General features: G+C 46.9%; 1 protein-coding gene across 3 annotated transcripts in view; it reads right to left on the bottom strand.

Moving 5' to 3' along the window:
- Nucleotides 1-17813: 17813 nt before the first annotated feature.
- alad (aminolevulinate dehydratase) overlaps nucleotides 17814-20728 on the bottom strand; it is a 40068-nt gene continuing 37153 nt past the window's right edge. For all 3 annotated transcript variants that reach the window (XM_070863453.1, XM_070863454.1, XM_070863455.1), the window contains exon 12: nucleotides 17814-18512. In XM_070863453.1, coding sequence (XP_070719554.1) covers nucleotides 18451-18512 — 62 coding nt within the window. In that variant the 3' untranslated portion in view covers nucleotides 17814-18450. The remainder of the gene's footprint in view (nucleotides 18513-20728) is intronic.

The raw sequence follows: 20728 nt of genomic DNA, 5'->3' as shown, positions 1-20728 counted from the left end.
TCATACGCCTCAGTGGAGATGTTGACTATGACTTGAAGTTCAGTCTCTCAATGTGCGCAGACGCAAGCGTCGTCAATGTATTGTAGTTCGATGATAGAGGTTGGGATGGTCTTGGATCTGGCCTGGAGACGTCGAAGGTTGAACAGGTTCCCACTGGTTCTGTAGTTTAGTTCCACTCTAGTGGGGAGCTTGTTGAGTGTGAGATGGAGTATTGCAGCGAGGAAGATTGAAAAGAGGGTTGACGCGATGACGCACCCTGCTTGACCCCGGTCCGGATGTTGATTGGGTCTGTGATGGATCCGTTGGTCAGGATCACGGCTTGCATGTCATCGTGGAGCAGGCGGAGGATGGTGACAAAGTTTTAGGGGCAGTCAAAATGGAGGAGGATGCTCCATAGTCTCTCGCAGTTGACAGTGTCAAAGGCCTTTGTAAGGTCAAAGAAGGCCATGTACAAAGGTTGGTGCTGTTCCCTGCATTTTTCTTGCAGCTGTCGTGCCGTAAAAATCATGTCCATTGTACCCCTTGGCGGACGAAATCCGCACTGTGACCCCGGAAGGAGCTCCTCAGCTACAGGGAGAAGACGGGTTAAGGAGGATTCTAGCGACGACTTTCCCAGTGGCTGGTAACAGGGAGATTCCTCTGTAGTTGCCGCAGTCGGACTTGTCCCCCTTTTTAAAGATGGTCACGATTATTGCAACTCTGAGATTTCCCGGCATTCTCTCCTCCTTCCAGATGAGAGAGATGAGGTCATGCATTCGTGCCAATAGTGCCTCTCTGCCATACTTTAGTGCTTTAGTGGGGATTCCACCCGCTCCCGTTGCCTTGTTGGTCTTGAGCTGATGGATAGCCTTTTCTACCTCGTGCAGGGCTGGGGTTTTGCTGAGATGGTAGCGGGTAGCATGCTGTGGGATGGAGTCAAAGACAGAGTCTTGGTTAAGGAGATTTTCGAAGTGACACACATACTGCCATATACTTCATCATACAGTGACACACATACTGCCATATACTTCATCATACAGTGACACACATACTGCCATATACTTCATCATACAGTGACACACATACTGCCATATACTTCATGATACAGTGACACACATACTGCCATAGACATCATCATACAGTGACTCACTTACTGCCATAGACATCATCATACAGTGACTCACATACTGTCATAGACATCATCATAGAGTGACTCACATACTGCCATATACTTCATCATATAGTGACTCATTGCTATATGCATCATCATACAGTGACCCACATACTGTCACAGGCATCATCATACAGTGAGTGAAGTGCTGTCATAGATCCAGGGGCAGTTCTGGACAGTACGGTAGTTGGAGTCTGATTGGCTGAGATAAGGCTTTGTACCTCTGCTTGCTGACCAACATTGGCTCCTCGTGCGGCAACTCCTCCATTTAAAAATTCTCATTCTTGTTTTCAAATCATTCCATGGCCTCACCCTTCCCTATCCCTGTAACCTCTTCCATCTCTACAACCCTCCAAAATCTCTGCATTCCTCCGATTCTGGCCTCTTGCACATATACCATTGGCGGCCGTGCCTTCAGCTGTCTAGGCTGTAAACTCTGGAATTCCCTCCCGAAAACTCTCCACCTTTCTACCTCTTTCTTCTCCTTTAAGATGCTCCTCTGTCTTTCAGATGAGACATTAAACGGGGGCTCTCTCAGGTGGACTTAAAAAATCCCGTGGCACTATTTCGAAGAAGAGCAGGGGAGTTATCCCCAGTGTCCTGGGCAATATTTATCCAGAAAAAAAACAAGGATTGCGGGAGAAATTCGGTAACCCCCCATTTGGGGTGCTAACTTTTAAAATTTTGAAAAGTTAGCGCCAAGTGCAAACGAATCCTAACTTCTTCTAAATTGGGCTTTACCGCCCCAGGAAGGAAGGGGGCGTTAAATGAAGCGCTAATGACCTCAGTGGGGCACTATAGGGTTAATAATAGCAGAGCGCTACCCAGTTTCAGGACACTTGTATTTAGCAATCATCCTTCAATTCTTCACACTGGCTCATTCCAGCTCTTAAGGGGAGGTTATATTAAGCTGCAGCTGTTCATTTTCACCAGTGCTGCATTTGAGGGAGAGCTGACAGTAAGTGGAAGAGGTTTCTGGTATGGCTGCTGCAAATCCAGCTGTAAGGGAGAAGGCATGGAGTTTTAATGCCGTGGCATTGGAGTCATTGGTGAGGGCAGTTGAGAGAAGGAGGGAGGCGCTCTTCCCGCCAACTGGAAGGAGGCCATTGCCACAGGTCTTCAAGGTCATGTGGAGGGAAATGACAGAGGAGGTGTCAGCCAGCACTGTAGTGGATCGAACACTCACACAATGCAGGAAGAAGTTCAATGACCTCAGTTGGTTGGTCAAGGTGAGTACATGCTTTCACACCTCCTTCATACCAGCCTCTGAACCTCTGTCTGTGCGCACTGCACAAAACACCACTCCCCCACCAAACATGTGCAGCTACTCAAACTCACATCCTCATCTCACGCCTTGCCTACATTCACTACTATTCAGTGATGGCAGGCAGATCTCCCTTCACACATAGCTGGACTCTTACTCACACAAATTCCTTTCTTTTGCACATGGCACATAATCAGAGGGAGCAACAGAGGACTGGCGGGGGTGAACCTCAGCTGCAGGAGTTGTTCGACGTGGAGGAGCGAGTGCTGCGGCTCATTGGCCCACATGTGGTGGGCGCCATGGAGATGTGGCAGCTTCCATTGGAGCACAGGTGGAAACAATGCAACGTCTTAGTACTGTAATGCAGGGAATGGTTGGTGGCATCGAGTAGCAGACTGTTCTCATGCAGTCTCCGCTGGATGCCATGCGAGCTCTGACTGCTGCCATCGCCGCTGGGTCCACCACAGTCGACTGGAGATCTCACAGTGTCACAGCAGACCACCAATCTGTGGTCCAGCAGATTGGTGGGATGCTGAGGTGCTACTCCGGGGGAGTGGCAGTGGGTCAGTGGAGCAGGAACCTGCTGTCCTCTCTCAGGATGACAGCATTCCTGAGCCCACCACTGCCACCCCACCACTGCACTTGTTACCCAGCCAGCCAGACTGCCGCTACCCAGCCTGAGGTGATGCAGTCTACAGCTGGGCCTTCCAGGCCCAGAGCTGGTTGAAGGAATCCTGCAAGATCATCTGTAGTCTCTGGCCTGACACTCAGCAGCCTTCCACCAGCCGTGCTGCCGCCACAACAACAACAACTTTTATTTATATAGCATCTTTAACGTAGTAAAACATTCCAAGGCACTTCACTGCAGTGTTACAAGTCAAAACAGATAAATTTGACACCGAGCCACAAAAGAAGAAATTAAGGCAGATGACCAAAAGCTTGATTAAAGAGGTAGGTTTTAAGGAGCGTCTTAAAGGAGGAAAGAGAGGCAGAGAGGTTCAGGGAGGGAGTTCCAGAGCTTAGGGCCCAAACAGCTGAAGGCACGGCCACCGATGGTTGAGATGTTATAATCAGGGATGTTCAAGAGGGCAGAGTTTGAGGAGCGCAGAGGTGGAGTTGTGAGGCTGAAAAGGATTACAGAGATAGGGAGGGGCAAAGCCATGGAATAATTTGTAAACAAGGATGAGAGTCGGTTCCAACGCCAATGCGGCCTTTATTAACGCCAGCGGGGAGGAAGCCTCAGGACTGGATCCAGGCACTTCACTCCGCAGAACAAAGGGTTTCATGGATCTTTATATGTTTTACAACAGTTTACTACAGTTACATACAACAGTTTACTACAGTTACATTAGACCAATAGATAGAGTTAGTCTCTAAACGTAAAGTGGCTCATGTGTTGCCAAGAGATGTGTTGCTAAGGGGTGTGTTGCTAGGAATGACTCATGTGTCTTGTAACATGGCCTGGGCCTCCCTTATCTTACTGTCCTTGGATGCTGTCTTTGGTAGCCTCCTTATCTTAATCCTGTTAGAGTCGTATTGTCCTTACTTCCACCAGAACATTTAGTCCTGAGGCTTGGCTGATTAGCTTGTTAGTCCTGTGTGTGGGAAACAACAATTATCAGTTTCCAGGAATGCGGTCTATTTCAGCTAACAGAAATCCCTTGAGGCTTCACTTGTAGCCATTTTATGGTACAAGTTACATATTTAATTCTAACCTTATACTACAGGTGTATTTCTAACCTTATCCTACAGGTACCGTTGCCCTAGGGTGCCTAATACCTACAACATGGCCGGAAACTCATTTCAGGGTCAAATAAGATGCCTAGATTGCGAACAGCCTTGTTCACCCTCAGATTGATGCTAGGTAGAGTGATGGAGTCAGTGGTTAGGGAACGCAGTTTGTGGCGGGGACCAAAGATAATGTCTTCGGTCTTCCCAATATTTAATTGGAGAAAATTTCTGCTCATCCAGTACTGGATGTTGGACATGCAACCTGACAGTTTAGATACCAAGCAGGGGTTGCGATAAGCGGTGGAGAGGTAGAGCTGGGTGTTGTCGGCGTAACTGTGGAAACTGACTCCGTCTTTTCGGATGACATCGCCAAGGGGCAGCATATAGATGAGAAATAGGAGGGGGGCCAATGATAGATCCTTGGGGGACACTAGAGGTAACAATGCGGGAGTGGGAAGAGAAGCCATTGCAGGAGATTTTCTGGCTACAATTAGATAGATAAGAATGGAACCAGGCGAGTGCAGTCCCACCCAGCTGGACGATGGTGGAGAGACGTTGGAGGAGGATGGTGTGGTCAACTGTGTCAAAGGCTGCAGACAGGTCCAGAAGGATGAGGAGGGGTAGTTTACCTTTGTCACAGTCACAAAGGATGTAATTTGTGATAATATAATAATATACATTTGTGATTTTGAGAGCCGTTTCGGTACTGTGGCAGGGGCGAAAACCAGATTGAAGGAATTCAAACATTCAATTCAGGGAAAGATGGTCACGGATTTGGGAGGCAACAACACGTTCAAGTAATTGGACAGGAAAAGGAGGTTGGAGATGGAGTGATAGTTAGCAAGCAAAGTGGAGTCAAGGGTTGGTTTTTTGAGGAGAGGGGTGATGGCAGCAGATTTGAAGGAGAGGGGAACAGTACGCGAGGAGAGAGAACCGTTAACAATGTCGGCTAACATGGGAGCCAAAAAAGGAAGTTGGGTAGTCAGCAGTTTAGTGAGAATAGGGTCAAGGGAGCAGGAAGTGGGTCTCATGGATAGGATGAGCTTGGAGAGGTCAAGAGGGGCGATCAAAGAGAAACTAGAGAAAGATGTGAGTTTAGGGCTTTCATTCATTCATAGGCAGTCCCTCGGAACTGAGAAAGACTTGCTTCCACTCCCAAAGTGAGTTCTTTGATGGCTGAACAGTCCAATATGAGAGCCACAGACCCTGTCACAGGTGGGACAGACATTCGTCGAGGGAAGGGGTCGGTGGGGCTGGTTTGCCGCGCGCTCCTTCCGCTGCATGTGCTTGGCCTGCTCACGATGACATGCAGGCCGTGATCCTTACCAAAGGATCCACTACAGACCCAATTCACGTCCGGACCGGGGTCAAACAGGGCTGCAGCAGCGCTCCAACCCTCTTCTCAATCTTCCTTGCTGCCATGCTCCACCTCACAATCAACAAGCTCCCCGCTGGAGTGGAACTAAATTACAGAACCAGTGGGAAGCTGTTTAACCTATGATGCCTCCAGGCTTGGTCCAAGATCACCCCAACCTCTGTTTAGGGCTAGGACAGGTGGGAGACTCAGATGAAGTTTGGCCCTGTGGGCTAGGTGAAGGAAAGAACTCACAGAGGTAGCTGATCGGATGGTCTCAGTCTTGGAGACAAAGAAGTTCATGAGCTCCTTACACTTGTTGTTGGAGGTGAGTGTAGTGATGGATTTAAGATGGTTAGCAGTAGAGAATAGTAGCCGGGGGTTATTTTTGCATTCCACAATGATCCTGGAATAGTGAATAGTTTTTGTAGACGAGTATTGTCCGATAAAGTTTTATGTGTTTGAGCCAGATCTGGCGGTGAATGGCTAAACCCTTTGTCCGCCACATCCGTTCAAGTCTGCGCCCTTTGGACTTGAGGGAGTGAAGATGAAGGCTATACCAGGGGGAATGGCCAGCGTGGGAGAGAGAGTAATCTTTTTTATAGGGACTAGGGCATCAAAGGTGGTGGTGAGGGTGTGGTTGAGCAAGATCGGTGGCTGCAGAAATGTCATTTTTAAAAGGTGGCCAAAAGTTGGACAGTTTGCGTTGATAAGTGCAGTTGTAAGAGAGTTTGGAGAGAGTTTTTTCCAGGGGCGGATGCAGAAGGAAGTAGGTTTGTATTGGGGAAGGGGGATGTGGGTCGAGAGCGATATAAGGAAATGGTTAGAGATGGCTTTATCTTTAATTGACACGGTTGGAATAGCAAGGCCGCGAGAGATTGCAAGGTCAAGGGGATGGCCATGAATATGGGTTGAGGAATATACATGGAGGGAGAGTTTAAGGAGGACAGGAGGGTAATGAACTCAGGAGAGAGAGCATGATGAATTGAGATGGAGGTTGAAGTCACTGAGGATGAGAAGTCGCTCGGTCGATAGGCTGAGGGAGTAAAGCAGTAAGGATATATCTATGATAAAATTATCATACTTGGGTGGGCGGTAGAGAATGAGAATTTTGAATGAGAGGTGAGAGGGGTAGAATAAGGTGAGATGTTCAAAAGAGGAGAACGTGCCGGAGGAGTAGGGGGACAGACCAAGGTATGATTTGGTGATGAGAGCTATACCGCCACCACAGCGGTCTGGGTGGGGCAAGTGGTGGAAGGTATAGCCGGGAGGGGAGGCTACGATTAAAGGTAATGTGTCATTATCCCTCAGCCAAGTTTCCATTAGTGCCATGATATCGATGCAGTCATCCACGATAAGATCATGGCTAGCAATGGCCTTGTTCGCAAGTGAACAGATATTCTGCAAGGTGATTTTGAGAGGATCCGTGATGGCTGATCCACTGCCAGCATACAGATGGTCATTGCTTGGAGGGATGAGTTGGATGTGGAGGAGATTGGTAAGGTTAGCCCCCCCACCGGGAACGCTGGGCGATAAGGTCGGTGAGAGCATAAGATGGGACAATTGGGGTTGCTGCTTGTGAGGAGACAGCGAAGAGTTCCACGGTGGGCCCTTCGGAGAATGCCAAGAGAGGCACAGAAAGAAGCTGCAGGTTTGTCTTAAAGGGATTCAAGCCTGGGACGGCGGCACGAGAGTAGGAAGGTTGTAGAGTAATGAAGTGTTGGCGTAGGAATTTTGGAGGATAGAGTATACGAGAGAGGAGAGATGAGAGGTGGCATAACGACAGGAGAGACTGACCAGGGAGGGAAAGAGAGAAAATATTGAAAGACATCAATGGTCAGCTCTAGGCCCTTCAGTCTCAGCAGCCACCGGCGTAGTATTTACTGCTACCTTTTACCCACTACTCCATAGTCACTACTTTAATACCCAGCTGAAAACATAGCGATAAAGGATAAAACTGCTATGAAGTTAGTTCTAAGAAGATAAAAGTTGAAATATGAAACGATTATTTTTCCGAAGTATTTACTGGAACGGATGAGAGATTTGAATGCATATAGCACCTTAGTACATCTCCAAGCAACACCTCAGAGTATTTAACCCTAATTACTTTTGAACTCCAGTTGTTATGTGGCAGCAAGATCCCACACACAAAAATGAGATTTGGTGGTGTTGGTTCAGGGATGAAAGTTGGTCAAGACACCAGAGGAAACTCCCCGCTCTTCTTCAAAAATTCTTATGGGATCTCTAAAGTCCACTTGAACAAGCAGATAGCACATTGGATTACTGTCTGAGAGGATGCTACTAACTTGCTGTCCAATTGCTGTAGCACCTAAATTCCACTTCCTCGGTATTCTCGAAACTTGATGTCAACATGAGGTACTTTCTAAATTAGAGGGACTTAAGACAATAATTTTCCCTGTGGCAGACAGCAGGGAGACTCCTCTGTAATTACCGCAATCAGTCTTGTCACCTTTCTTGAAAATGGTCACGATTATGGCGTCTCCAAGATCCCCCGGCATGCTCTCCTCCTTCCAGATAAGAGTGATGAGGTCATGGATTCGCTCCAAGAGTACTTCTCCACCATGCTTTAGTACTTCAGCGGGGATTCCATCTGCTCCTAAGGCATTGTTGTTCTTCAGCTGCCGGATGGCTTTTCAACCTCATGCTGGGCTGGTGTTGTGCCGAGATGGTGGTGGGTAGCATGCTGTGGGATGGATTCGAGGACGCTCACGTCAAAGGAAGAGTCTTGGTTAAGGAGATCTTCGAAATGCTCCTTCCAATGGGCACTGACTGCCACTCTGTCCCTGATGAGTACCTCTCCGTTCTTAGCCTTCAGTGGGATAGGACCTTGAGTGCTTAGGCCATAGGTGTTCTTGACTGCGCTAAAAAGGCGCGTACGTCATGATTGTCGGCTAGTTGCTGGATCTCCTGTGCTCTTTCCACCCACCACCTGTTCCTTTAGGTTACGAGTTTTTTGTTGGACCTCGGTCTTCAGTTGCCTGTAGATTCGTTTTCTTTCTCTCGAGTTGTGATGTTGTTTCCAATTCAAGAATGCCTTGCGAGTGCGGTTTATTAGCTCCTGAATCTCCTGGTCATTCTCATCGAACCAGTCTTGATGTTTTCTGGTAGAGTAACCAAGAGTCTCTTCACAGGTGTTAATTATGGTGGATTTGAGGGCAGACCAGGCATTATGGGCACGCCGCTGCTCCGGTTCATTGGAAGTCATCAGACTGACTGTGAGGTGTTGGCTGAATAGGGCTTCTTTTGCAGGGGCTTGGAGTGCTTCAGCGTTGATTTTTTTGCGGCAGTGTTTCTGTTGCCGCCAGCATTTCGAGGCAACTTTGATGGAGATAACAGAGCAGATTAGGCGGTGGTCAGTCCAGCAGTCGTCAGCTCCTGTCATGGTGATGCAGACGTCCTTGCAGTCCCTCGCTCATGCGATGATGTAGTCTAGCAGATGCCAGTGCCTGGTGCGAGGGTGTTGCCAGCAGGTCTTGTACTGGTCTCTCTGATGAAACAAGGTGTTGGTTATGACTAGGCAAACTAATGGGACCAAAGATAGACAAGTCCCCTGGACTTGATGGCATGCATCCTAGTGTCTTAAAAGAAGTAGCTGCAGATATAGTGGATGCATTGGTTGTAATCTACCAAAATTCCCTGAATTCTGGAGAGGTCCCAGTGGACTGGAAAACCGCAAATGTAACACCCCTATTTAAGAAAGGAGGGAGACAGAAAGCAGGAAACTAGACCAGTTAGCCTAACATCTCTCTTTGGGAAAATGCTGGACTCCATCATTAAGGAAGCTGTAGCAGGACATTTAGAAAATCATAATGCAGTCAAGCAGAGTCAGTGTGGTTATATGAAAGAGAAATCATGTTTGACAAATTTGGTGCAGTTCTTTGAGGATGTAACAAGCAGAGTGGACAAAGGAGAACCAGTTGATGTTGTATATTTGGATTTCCAGAAAGCATTCGATAATGTGCCACACAAAAGGTTGCTGCACAAGATAAAAGCTCACGGGGTTGGGGGTAATATATTAGCATGGAAAGAGGATTGGCTAACTAACAGAAAACAGAGAATTGGGATAAATGGGTAATTTTCAGGTTGGCAAACTGTAACTAGTAGGGTGCCACAGGGATCAGTGCTGGGGCCTCAACCATTTACAATTTATATTAATGATTTGGATGAAGGGAACGTAGCCAAATTTGCTGACTGTGCGAAAGCAAGTTGTGAGGATGCAAAGAATCTACGAAGGGATTATAGATAGGCTCAGTGAGTGGGCAAAGAATTGGACTATAATGTGGGAAAATGCGAGGTTATCCACTTTGGTAGGAGAAATAAAAAAGTAAATTATTATTTAAATGGAGGGCTATTACAAAATGCTGTAGTACAGAGGGATCTGGGAGCTCCTGAACATGAAACGCAAAAAGTTAGCATGCAGGCACAGCAAGTAATCTGGAAGGCAAATGGAATGCTGGCCTTTATTGCAAGGGGGATGGAGTATAAAAGTAGGAAAGTCCTGTTCCAACTGTACAGGACATTGGTAAGACCACACCTAAAGCCCGAATTTGATGAAACCCAAGTTCCGCACATTTTTCGGCGGTCCCCGGGCGGTGCGTGATTTTTTACCGCCCAGTACCGCTGGGGCCGAGTGGGCGGGAGATCATCCCGCTTTTCGTGAAGGCAGTGGGAAGGGAATGCAGCGGGTGGGAGCGGAGTGCAGTGGGCAGTGGCGGGCGGAGGAGGCCTTTCGACTCGGGAATCATTGGCTCTCGAGTTGTGTGCACGGGCGCGCAGCTGTTAAAACTCCGTCCCCCAAGAGGCCAGAGACTGCCCACCTGAGATCGCTGTGGGGGGAGGGGGAGGGAGGCGGGGGGGGGGGGGGGGGGGAGGGAGGCGGTGGGGGGGGGGAAGAGATCGCTGTGAAATTTCCGCTGAGCGGTATGTATCTGTTTTTTGATGAAACTTGTATTTTTCGTCAGTAAGCAGGCGATAGTGGGTGGTGTGTTGATAAATTTTGGGCCCAAAGAGTACTGCACACAGCTTTGGTCTTATTTAAGGAAGGATATACTTGCATTGGAGGCTGTTCAGAGAAGGTTCACGAGGTTGATTCCAGAAATGAAGGAGTTGAGTAGGTTGGGCCTATAATCCTTGGAGTTTAGAAGAACGAGAGGTGATCTTATTGAAACAGATAAGATTCTGAGGGGGCTTGACAGGGTAGATGCTGAGTAGATGTTGCCCCTCATGGGAGAATCTTGAACTAGGGGCATAGTTTCAGAATAAGGGGTCGCCCATTTAAAACAGATATGGGGAGGAATTTCTTCTCTCACAGGGTCGTGAATCTTTGGAATTCTCTACCCCAGAGAGCTGTGGAGGCTGGGTCTGAATATATTTAAGTTGGAGAGAGACATATTTTTGTATGATAGGAGAATCAAGTGTTATGGGGAGCAGGCGGGGAAGTGGAGTTGAGGCCAGGATCAGATCAGCCATGATCTTATTGAATGGCGGTGCAGGCTCGAGGGGCCATATGGCCTACTCCTGCTCCTATTTCTTATGTTCTTATGTCAAGATTCTGTTCTAAACATTTCGTCAGGAGGGGGGTACCATTGGAGTTGGCTTTCCCTACCAATCACATCTCTCCATAGGTCTGTGTCCTTTCCGACTCTGGCATTAAAGTCACCAAGGAAGATCAGCTTGTCACCCGTTGGAACTCGGGACAGGGATTGTTCAAGGCAGGAGTAGAATTCGTCTTTGGTCTTGTCTATAGTTTCCAGTGGTGGGGTATATGCATTGATGACCATAGCATATTGGTTCCAAGTTAGGGTGAGCCGGAGGGACACGAGACCCGCAAATCATTTATCCCGCAAGGGGAATCTCTAAGACGCCAGACTAGCTCATTTTTGATGGCGAAGCTGACCCCATGGAAACGGCGTTCTTCTGATTTGCCTTTCCAGAAGATGTGTCCACCACCTTGTTCCTTGAGCTGGCCTTCTCCTGCCCGCCATGTCTTGCTCAGGGCAGCGATGTCAATGTCGAAGTGTCTGAGTTCTCGGGCAACGATAGCAGTACGACGTTCAGGTCTGTCGCTATTCTGTTCGGTGCTGACGTTCCAGGTCCCGAAGTTCATTTTAGAGGGTGCAAGATGCCCGTGCTTGAATTCTACTAATGTGGGGTGGCTGCTGCACACTAGTTACCACACGAACTTGACAGAGCAAGGTCTTGGTCCAATGTCAAGGGGACCCAAGACGATTGGAGACGAGACTCTGCTGCTTGGGTCTAGCGCACACACACACACACACACATAGATTCCCACTGACCCCCTCCCTCCCACCCTCATGTCCCCTCTCCCTGGTTTCCAGGGATCATGGTGTAGGTGAGCACATTAATCTTGGAGCAGCTTGTGGTTTTGGTCAAGATGGCGGTGGTCCAACCACCGAGCGTCTTCAATCCGGCGTCATCGAGCAGCGAGAAAAATGGCTAAAAACTGCAGCACCGCGGACTGGGGGGGCCGTGGGCGGCGAGGACCAGAGGACCGGTGAGAATTGGTGGGCTGGCGAGTACCAGCAGTATCACAAAATGTCCATCCTTCAGGCCTGCATTTGGAAGAGATGGAGGAGCAGCAGTACAGCAGCCCTCATCAGATGAGGTGGGGATCAAGGGGAAGCAGCAGAAGGGATACCTCAACACCTTGCAGGTCGTGGCCAGCAGAGAGGTCAGGACACGGGGCCAGCAGAGAGGTCGGGACACGGGGCCAGCAGAGAGGGCGGGATACGGGGCCAGCAGAGAGGTCGGGACACGGGGCCAGCAGAGAGGGCGGGACACGGGGCCAGCAGAGAGGGCGGGACACGGGGCCAGCAGAAAAGTCGGGACACGGGGCCAGAATGTGCATGGCCATTAGCAAGGACCCAGCGGCCAAAGCGAGAGCAGCTGGAGAGAGAATGGATAAAAGTGCTGCAGAGCAGCCGAATGGAAAACAGCGAGCTGGAGTCAGGGGGCCCGCAGTACAGTGACAGTATCTTACGGACAAACCCACAAACTGTTCCAAGATTAATGTATTGGAGATGGCAACTGTGTGGCAGCTTCAACTTCAGCAGCAACTTCCATAAGAAATAGATACAGGAGTAGGCCATTAGGCCTTTCGAGCCTGCTCCACCATTCAATAAAATCATGGCTGATCTTCTACCTCAACTCCACTTTCCTACACTATCCCCATATCCCTCAATTCCCTTAATATCCAAAAATCTATCAATCTCTGTCTTGAATATACTCAACGACTGAGCCTCCACAGCCCTCTGGAGTAGAGAATTCCAAAGATTCACCACCGTCTTGAGTGAATTAATTTCTCCTCATCTCAGTCCTAAATGGCTGACCCCTTTTTCTGAGACTGTGACCCTTGGTTCTAGACTCCCCAGTCAGAGGAAACATCCTCCCTGCATCTACCCTGTCAAGCCCTGTAAGAATTTTGTATATTTCAATGAAATCACCTCTCATTCTTCTAAACTCTAGAGAATATAGGCCTAGTCTACTTAATCTCTCCTCATAGGACAATCCCCCCATCCAGGAATCAGCCTGGTAAACCTTTGTTGCACTCCCTCTATGACAAGTATATCCTTCCTTAAGTAAGGAGACCAAAACTGTACACAATACTCCAGGTCTCACCAGGACCCTATATAATTTCAGTAAGATATTTTTACTCTTATACTCAATTCCTCTTGCAATAAATGTCAACATACCATTTGCTTGCTATACCTGCATGTTAACTTTCAGTGATTCATGTACAAGGACACCCAGGTCCCTCTGAACACCAACATTTCCCAATCTCTCACCATTTAAAAAAATACTCTGCTTTTCTATTTTTCCTATCAAAGTGGATAACTTCATATTTCTCCACATTATATTCCATTTGCCATGTTCTTGCCCACTTACTTAGCCTGTCTTTATCCCCTTTAAGCCTCTTTGCATTCTCCTCACAACTTACATTCCAATCTAGCTTTGTATCATCATCAAACTTGAATGTATTACATTTGGTCCCCACATCTAAATCATTGATATCGATTGTGAACAGCGAAGGCCCAAGCACCGATCCTTGCGGCACCCCACTAGTTACAGCCTGCCAACCTGAAAATGACTCGTTTAATTCCTATTCTGTTTTCTGTCCATTAACTAATCCTCAATCCATGCTTGTATATTACCCCTAATCCCATAAGCCCTAATTTTGTTTAATAACCTCATGTGTGGCACCTTATCAAATGCCTTCTGAAAATCCAAATACACCACCATCCACTGGTCCCCCCCCTTATCTATTCTGCTAGTTACAACCTCAAAATAACTTTCACAGATTAGTCAAACATGATTTCCCTTTCATAGATCCGTGTTGACTCTGCTCAATCCTATTATTTTCTAAGTGCCCTGTTACCACATCCTTAATAATAGATTCTAGCATTTTCCCTACTACTGATGTCAAGCTAACTGGTCTGTAATTTCCCATTTTCTCTCTCCCTCCTTTCTTAAATAGCAGAGTTAAATTTTCTACCTTCCAATCTGCGGGAACCATTCTATAATCTATGGAATTTTGGAAGATGACAACCAATGCATCCACTATCTCTATAGCCACCTCTTTCAAAACCCTAGGGTGTAGGCCATCAGGTCCAGGGGATTTATTGGCTTTCAGTCTCATTAAATTCCCCGATTCTTCTCATCTCCTTAGTTATACAGTGCCAGAGAGCTGACGATCTCAGTGGGAGGATCCATACAAGTGGTAAAGGGACAGGGTTACTAACTGAGCTAATGTGCCGTGCACAATGCCTGGGAACTCACTGAATACAAATTACTCCCTATATTCAGTTATATCTGCAAACAATGTATATATTTTTAAAAAGTAAAATTTTTGTTTCATTCTTGATAAATGATCGTAGCCTAATGATACCCCTCCTAGGTGCCTATTGTTCTGCATTTCCCCTTTTTATGTTGCAGGAGCGTGGAACAATAGCAGTTAGGAAGGGCAGCCAAGTGCAGTGCGAACCCTTTGCTGAATCATGGAGGAGTGGTCTCATCTTGGCAGGATCCAGTTGCCAGAACAATAGCTTATCCAGTGCGAGCAACTGGCACTGGAGGTTTGTGTCAAAGAATGGGATGGTCGATTTACACTGAGACAGCTAAGTAAAAGTCTGAAATTATACAAAAGCTACAAGAGGTTACATTGGGAAGAAAAAGCAAAAGATAAAACAGCAAAAATGGCAAAGAGTGACGATGGAGAAGTGATAATGGTGGATGGGGGGGGGGATAGGGCGAGCAGAGGCACTGTCCAAATTATATTTAAAGTTATTTTTTAGGAATTTGTTTGGGTTATAGTACAGGATTGCAGCAATAAAGTCACTACTGAGAGTTGAATGGTTCTATTATTGCAACAACAAGGTTGCACTTACATGGCGATTTTGATGTAGAAAAATAAATCCCAAGACGCTTCACTGAAGCATAAGGGGAAAATGGACACCGAGCCAAAGAAAGTGATAGTAGAAGAGGTGACCAAAAGCTTGGTCAAAGAGGTAGGTTCCTAAAGGAGAATGAGGATGTGGAGAAGTTTAGGGAGAGAATTCCAGAGTGTGGAGCCTAGACGGGAATGTACAGCTGCCAGTGGTGTGGCGAAGGGATGGAGGATACACAAGAGGTTAGAGTCAGAAGAACAGAGAGTGTGGGGGTTGTACACAAGAGGAGATCGGGAGAGCCAAGGCCATGGAGGGATTTCATAGTGCATAAGCTGCAAAACTAAAACCATGGAGATAAGAATTTCCCCAGAACCTACCACAGTCGCAGGATTAAATATTACACATCTTAAGGGTCATGTGAAATGAGTTTGCACAGTTTGATCACAGACCATAAGCATACAACAGAAAATGTCATTAAATTGGCAACCGGACAGAGGGTTCAGAATGATGGCTGATGTGGGAAATGAGGGCTACGAATCACACTGGTACCATACAGTGTACTCCTCTGAAGGAGGGGCTAGGATATGTGGGGAAGGATTTTCTTCTTGTACTATGTACAATTCAATTGTAGAATCAGAAACATTTACAGTACAGAAGGAAGCCATTCAGCCCATCGCCGCTGTGCCACCTTTCAGAGAGCTTTCCACATAGCCCATGTTCTTACCTGATACCCTTTAAACATTTTCTTTCTCCAATATTTATCCACTTACCTTTTAAAATCTATTATGGATTCTGCTTTCACTACTGGATGTGACGCTAAATTGAGGTCCTGTCTGCTCTCTCAGGTGGACGTAAAAGATCCCATCGCATTATTTCGAAGAAGAGCAGGGGAGTTATCCCTGGTGTCCTGGCCAATATTTATCCCTCAACCAACATCACCAACAGATTATTTGGTCATTATCACATCGCTGTTTGTAGGAGCTTGCTGTGTGCAAATTTGCTGCCACATATCCTACATTACAACAGTGACTACACTTCAAAAATACTTCATTGGCTATAAAGCACTGTGGGAAGTCGTGAAAGGTGCTATATAAATGCAATAAAATCTATTATGGATTCTGTTTCCACTACTGTTTCTGTCAAGCCAATCCATGTCCTATCCATTTGTACTTTTGATAATGATTTTAGACTTATGGGAATTAATTTAACCTCATATCCTGCATACTTTTCATTCAATTGATTTCAATGGAATGAAAATCAGGCGGGTTCTCCAATGGAGCTCACCAGATTACAACCCAGGTGGCAATGGTGAATTTTACCCCGTGCTCTCTAGTTACTGACCACTAGGAATAGTTTTTCCCTATTTTCCTTACGAAAAGCCTTCACAATTTTGAGCATCTCTATCATACCCTCCCTTATCCTTCTCTGTTCTAATAAAAAGAGCCCAAGTTCCTGTCGTCCTTCATAAGTAAAACCGCTCAACCCTGGAATCATCCCCAGTAATCCCAGTTTTTATTAATGGTTTAGTTATACACAAGGTCTAACTTTGCACTCTTAACAAAATGGGTACTGGTAATGGCTGACCATCAGGAGGAAGCTATCCCAGTGCATTGTGCTGACTGACCTAATCTATCCCACGGTGTACTGGGCTGATTATCCTAAACTATTGCACAGTGCACTAGGCTGAATGTCCCAAGCTATCCCACAGTGCACTGGGCTGAATGTCCCAATCTATCCCACAGTGCACTGGGATGAATGTCCCAAGCTATCCCACAGTGCACTGGGATGAATGTTCCAAGCTATCCCACAGTGCACTGGGATGAATGTCCCAAGCTATCCCACAGTGCACTGGGATGATTGTCACAAGCTATCCCACAGTGCACTGGGCTGATTGCATGGTTGTGAAGGGGTGCACAATTTGAATAAATAGCACAAGGTTCCAGGATAACAATGTAGCTAGCATAATGGGGTTGATGGGAAATCTAGCCAGCAGCTCAAATTTAATGGGATGTACCTACTTAAAAGCAAGTGGCTGCATATGATGATAAATATTCAATCATATTTGAAATATCAGGCTGGTGAGGCAGGGGAACAGAGTGGGTGGGAAAGATAAAGCCAAGCAAAAATGAAGTGAAAGGAAATCCGAAGTTGAGGCACAAAACAGAGTCTGTGGGAATAACTATACTCAACCCCTGTTCGATATTCTGGCAACGTGAGCATACTACTGTATGGGTTAGGTACAAGACCCTGTTGGGAACTCAAGGTCCACCTCCCCGGAGGACAACAGTTACCCTTGCCTAAAATATGAACAGAAAATGCTGGAAATACTCAGCAGATCAGGCAGCAGCTGTGGAGAGAGAAGCTGAGTTAACGTTCAGGTCGATGACCTTTCGTCAGAATTGGAAAAAGTTGAGATGTTCAGTACTGACACTGGGAACAGCTAGGAGTGCTGGATACACTGGGAACAGCTGGGAGCGCTCGATACAGACAGTGGGAACAGCTGGGAGCTCTCGATACGGACACTGGGAACAGCTGGGAGCGCTCGATACGGACACTGGGAACGCTCGATACTGACACTGGGAACACTCGATATACTGGGAACAGCTGGGAGCGCTCGATACACTGGGAACGCTCGATATACTCGGAACATCTGGGAGCGCTCGATACTCTCACTGCAGGAACAGCTGAGAACAATGGGTGACAAAACTGGAGAGTGATGTCCACTCCCCAAGCATTTACCCTAATGGACGTAAAATACACCTCCTGCCCCAAAATGAAAATTAAAAACATTGCTAGTTTTATGAATGGATGGGAGATCTGCAAAGAAACAGAATGAAACTTAAAGGAATGACGTACATTGCAGCTGTAAGAGGCAGAGCAAACAGCATGTAAATTCTTAGTATGTTTTATTAAAACAGGTTTCCATTTCATTTGCAACTGTTGACAGGGTTTCACATTTCACTTACAGGTAATATTGATAATGTGTGTTGGAGAGTCTGTGCACATCGAATGGTCGGGTCCAGAAGGCACATGACAGTACATCAAAATCCCAGTCACATGATTTATTCACAAAGCCTGTTAATTCATTCAGTTTAAGATCCCTGATGCTCTGTGTTCGCAATGCACAACAGATCCTTTACAAAACCAGACACTTAACAGAAGTGCAATCAATCGGCTGTACAATCTTTCAACCACTCTTAGCTCACTTCCTCGAGTCTCTCACTCACTCACTTTCTTCCACTCACGCACATTATGGAACAAAATATCCGAAGGATGCTAAACATTTCGGTGAAATCTATTTGAGGTCTAAGTTTAAAAGAATATAGCTAGTCTTTAAGTAAGACATATTTGGTATAATATCAGCCATGGTACCAGAGAGGGGAGGGGCGAGGGCGGGAGAGGGGAGGGGAAGAAGAGCGAGAGCGGGGAATGAGCGCGGGAGGGGCAGGGGAAGAAGGAGAAGTCTGTGGGAATTGTTCAAAATTGTTCAGAACCCTGTGTATTCTATGTCCGAGACGGAGCAGCATCAAATGTCCTTCAGCCATTTCAGGATCTGTGGCACATAGTACGTTATGATGATATCAGCACCTGCAAAACCCAAACACGGCAAATAAACATCACACAGGTACATCACCATCATCACCAAACTGGAAAACTCCCCCACGGGAGCCACATGCGGTACCCATCTTCCCGTGGTCAAGGGGGATGGGGAATGATGGGACCATCACTGCGGCAGTTTACACCAACACCACCGTGAGAATGTGCAGCAGGTGCGTTAACAGAGAACCAGAGCAATTCAGTCAACACCTTCACACAATGTCCCACCCAGGACAAACTCCACAAGAATAACCAAAGAACGATCTCCAACAGAATGCCACATCTAGAGCAATCTCCTATAGAATGCCCCATCTAGAGCAATCCCCGATAGAATGCCCCATCTAGAGCAATCCCTGTAGAAAAGACTTGCATTTATATAGTGCCTTTCACGACCACCGGACGTCTCAAAGCGCTTTACAGCCAATGAAGTACTTTTGAAGTGTAGTCGCTGTTGTAATGTGGGAAACGCTGCAGCCAATTTGCACATAAGCAAGCTCCTACAAACAGTAATGTGATAATGACCAGATATACTGTTTTTGTTGTGTTAATTGAGAGATAAATATTGGCCAGGACACCAGGGATAACTCCCCTCATCATCTTCGAAATAGTGCCACGGGATCTTTTCATCCACTTGAGAGAGCAGACGGGACTGAGGGAGTTCCAGACTTTGATCCCGTGACAATGAAGGAATGGCGATACATTTTCAAGTCAGGGTGGTGTGTAATGGTGTGGGGAACTTGCAGGTGATGGTGCTCCCATGCACCTGCTGCTCTTGTCCTTCTACATGGTAGAGGTCGGGATTTTAATGGCCCAAAAAAAAAAATCACAAAAGGAAAAAAAAACACAAAAAAAAACAGGGCAGGTATAAGTGTCTGGAGTGTCCCCCAGATCGGGGGGCACTCGATCTAATGTTTGTTTTGTACTCCCTAAAAGAGTTGGTAGAGGTCGGGGGTTTTGCCGAAAAAGCCGTGGCGAATTGCTGCAGTACACACTGCAACTACGGTGCGCTGGTGGTGGAAGGAGTGAATGTTCAAAGTGGTAGATGGGATGCCAATCAAGCAGGCTGCTTTGTCCTGGATGGTGTCAAACTTCTTGAATGTTGTTGGAGCTGTACTCATCCAGTCAAGTGGAGAGTATTCCATCACACTCTTGACGTGCCTTGTAGATGGTGGAAAGGCTTTGGGAAGTCAGGAGGTGAGATACTCGCCGCAGAATACCCAGCCTCTGACCTGCTCTTGTTGCCAGTATTTATGTGGCTGGTCCAGTTAAGTTTCTGGTCAATGGTGACCCCCAGGATGTTGATGGTGGGGGATTCGGCCTTGGTAATGCCGTTGAATATCAAGGGGTTAGGCTCTCGCTTGTTGGAGATGGTTATTTCCTGGCACTAATGTGGCGCGAATGTAACCTGCCACTTATCAGCCCAAGCCTGAATGTCATCCAGGACTTGCTGCATGTGGGCATAGACTGCTTCATTTTCTGAGGAGTTGCGAATGGATCTGAACACTGCAATCATCAGCGAATATCCCCACTTCTGACCTTATGATGGAGGGAAGGTCATTGATGAACCAGCTGAAGATGATTGGGCCTAGGACCTCCTGCAGCTGAGGAACTCCTGCAGCGATGTCCTGGGGCTGGGATGATCGACCTCCAACAACCACATCTTCTTTTGTGCTAGGTATGACACCAGCCAGTGGAGAGTTTTCTCTTTGATTCCCATTGACTTCAATTTTGCTAAGGCTCCTTGATGCCACATTCGGTCAAATGCTGCCATGATATTAAGGGCAGTCACTCTCACCTCACCTCTAGAATTCAGCTCTTTTATCCATGTTTGTAATGAGGTCTGGAGCAGAGTAGTCCATCAGCTAGTCCTACTCCCCCACCCTTTCCCCGTAGCCCTGCAAATTTTTTTCCTTCAGGTACTTATTCAATTCCCTTTTGAAAACCACAATTGAATCTGCCTCCAGCAGTCGCTGTGTAAAAGTTTTCCCTCATGTCGCCTTTGGTTCTTCTGCCAATCACCTTAACTCTGTGTCCTCTGGTTCTCGACCCTTCCGTTAATGGGAACAGTTTCTCTCTATCTAGACCCTTCATGATTTTGAACACCTTGATCAAATCTCCTCTCAACCTTCTTTGTTCTAAGGATAACAATCCTAGCTTTTCCAGTCTATCCACGTAACTGAAGTCCATTATCTCTGGAATCATTCTAG

This window comes from Pristiophorus japonicus, chromosome 20 (genome assembly GCF_044704955.1).
Source record: "Pristiophorus japonicus isolate sPriJap1 chromosome 20, sPriJap1.hap1, whole genome shotgun sequence".
NCBI lineage: Eukaryota > Metazoa > Chordata > Chondrichthyes > Pristiophoridae > Pristiophorus > Pristiophorus japonicus.
This window is presented reverse-complemented; position numbering and strand designations above follow the sequence as displayed.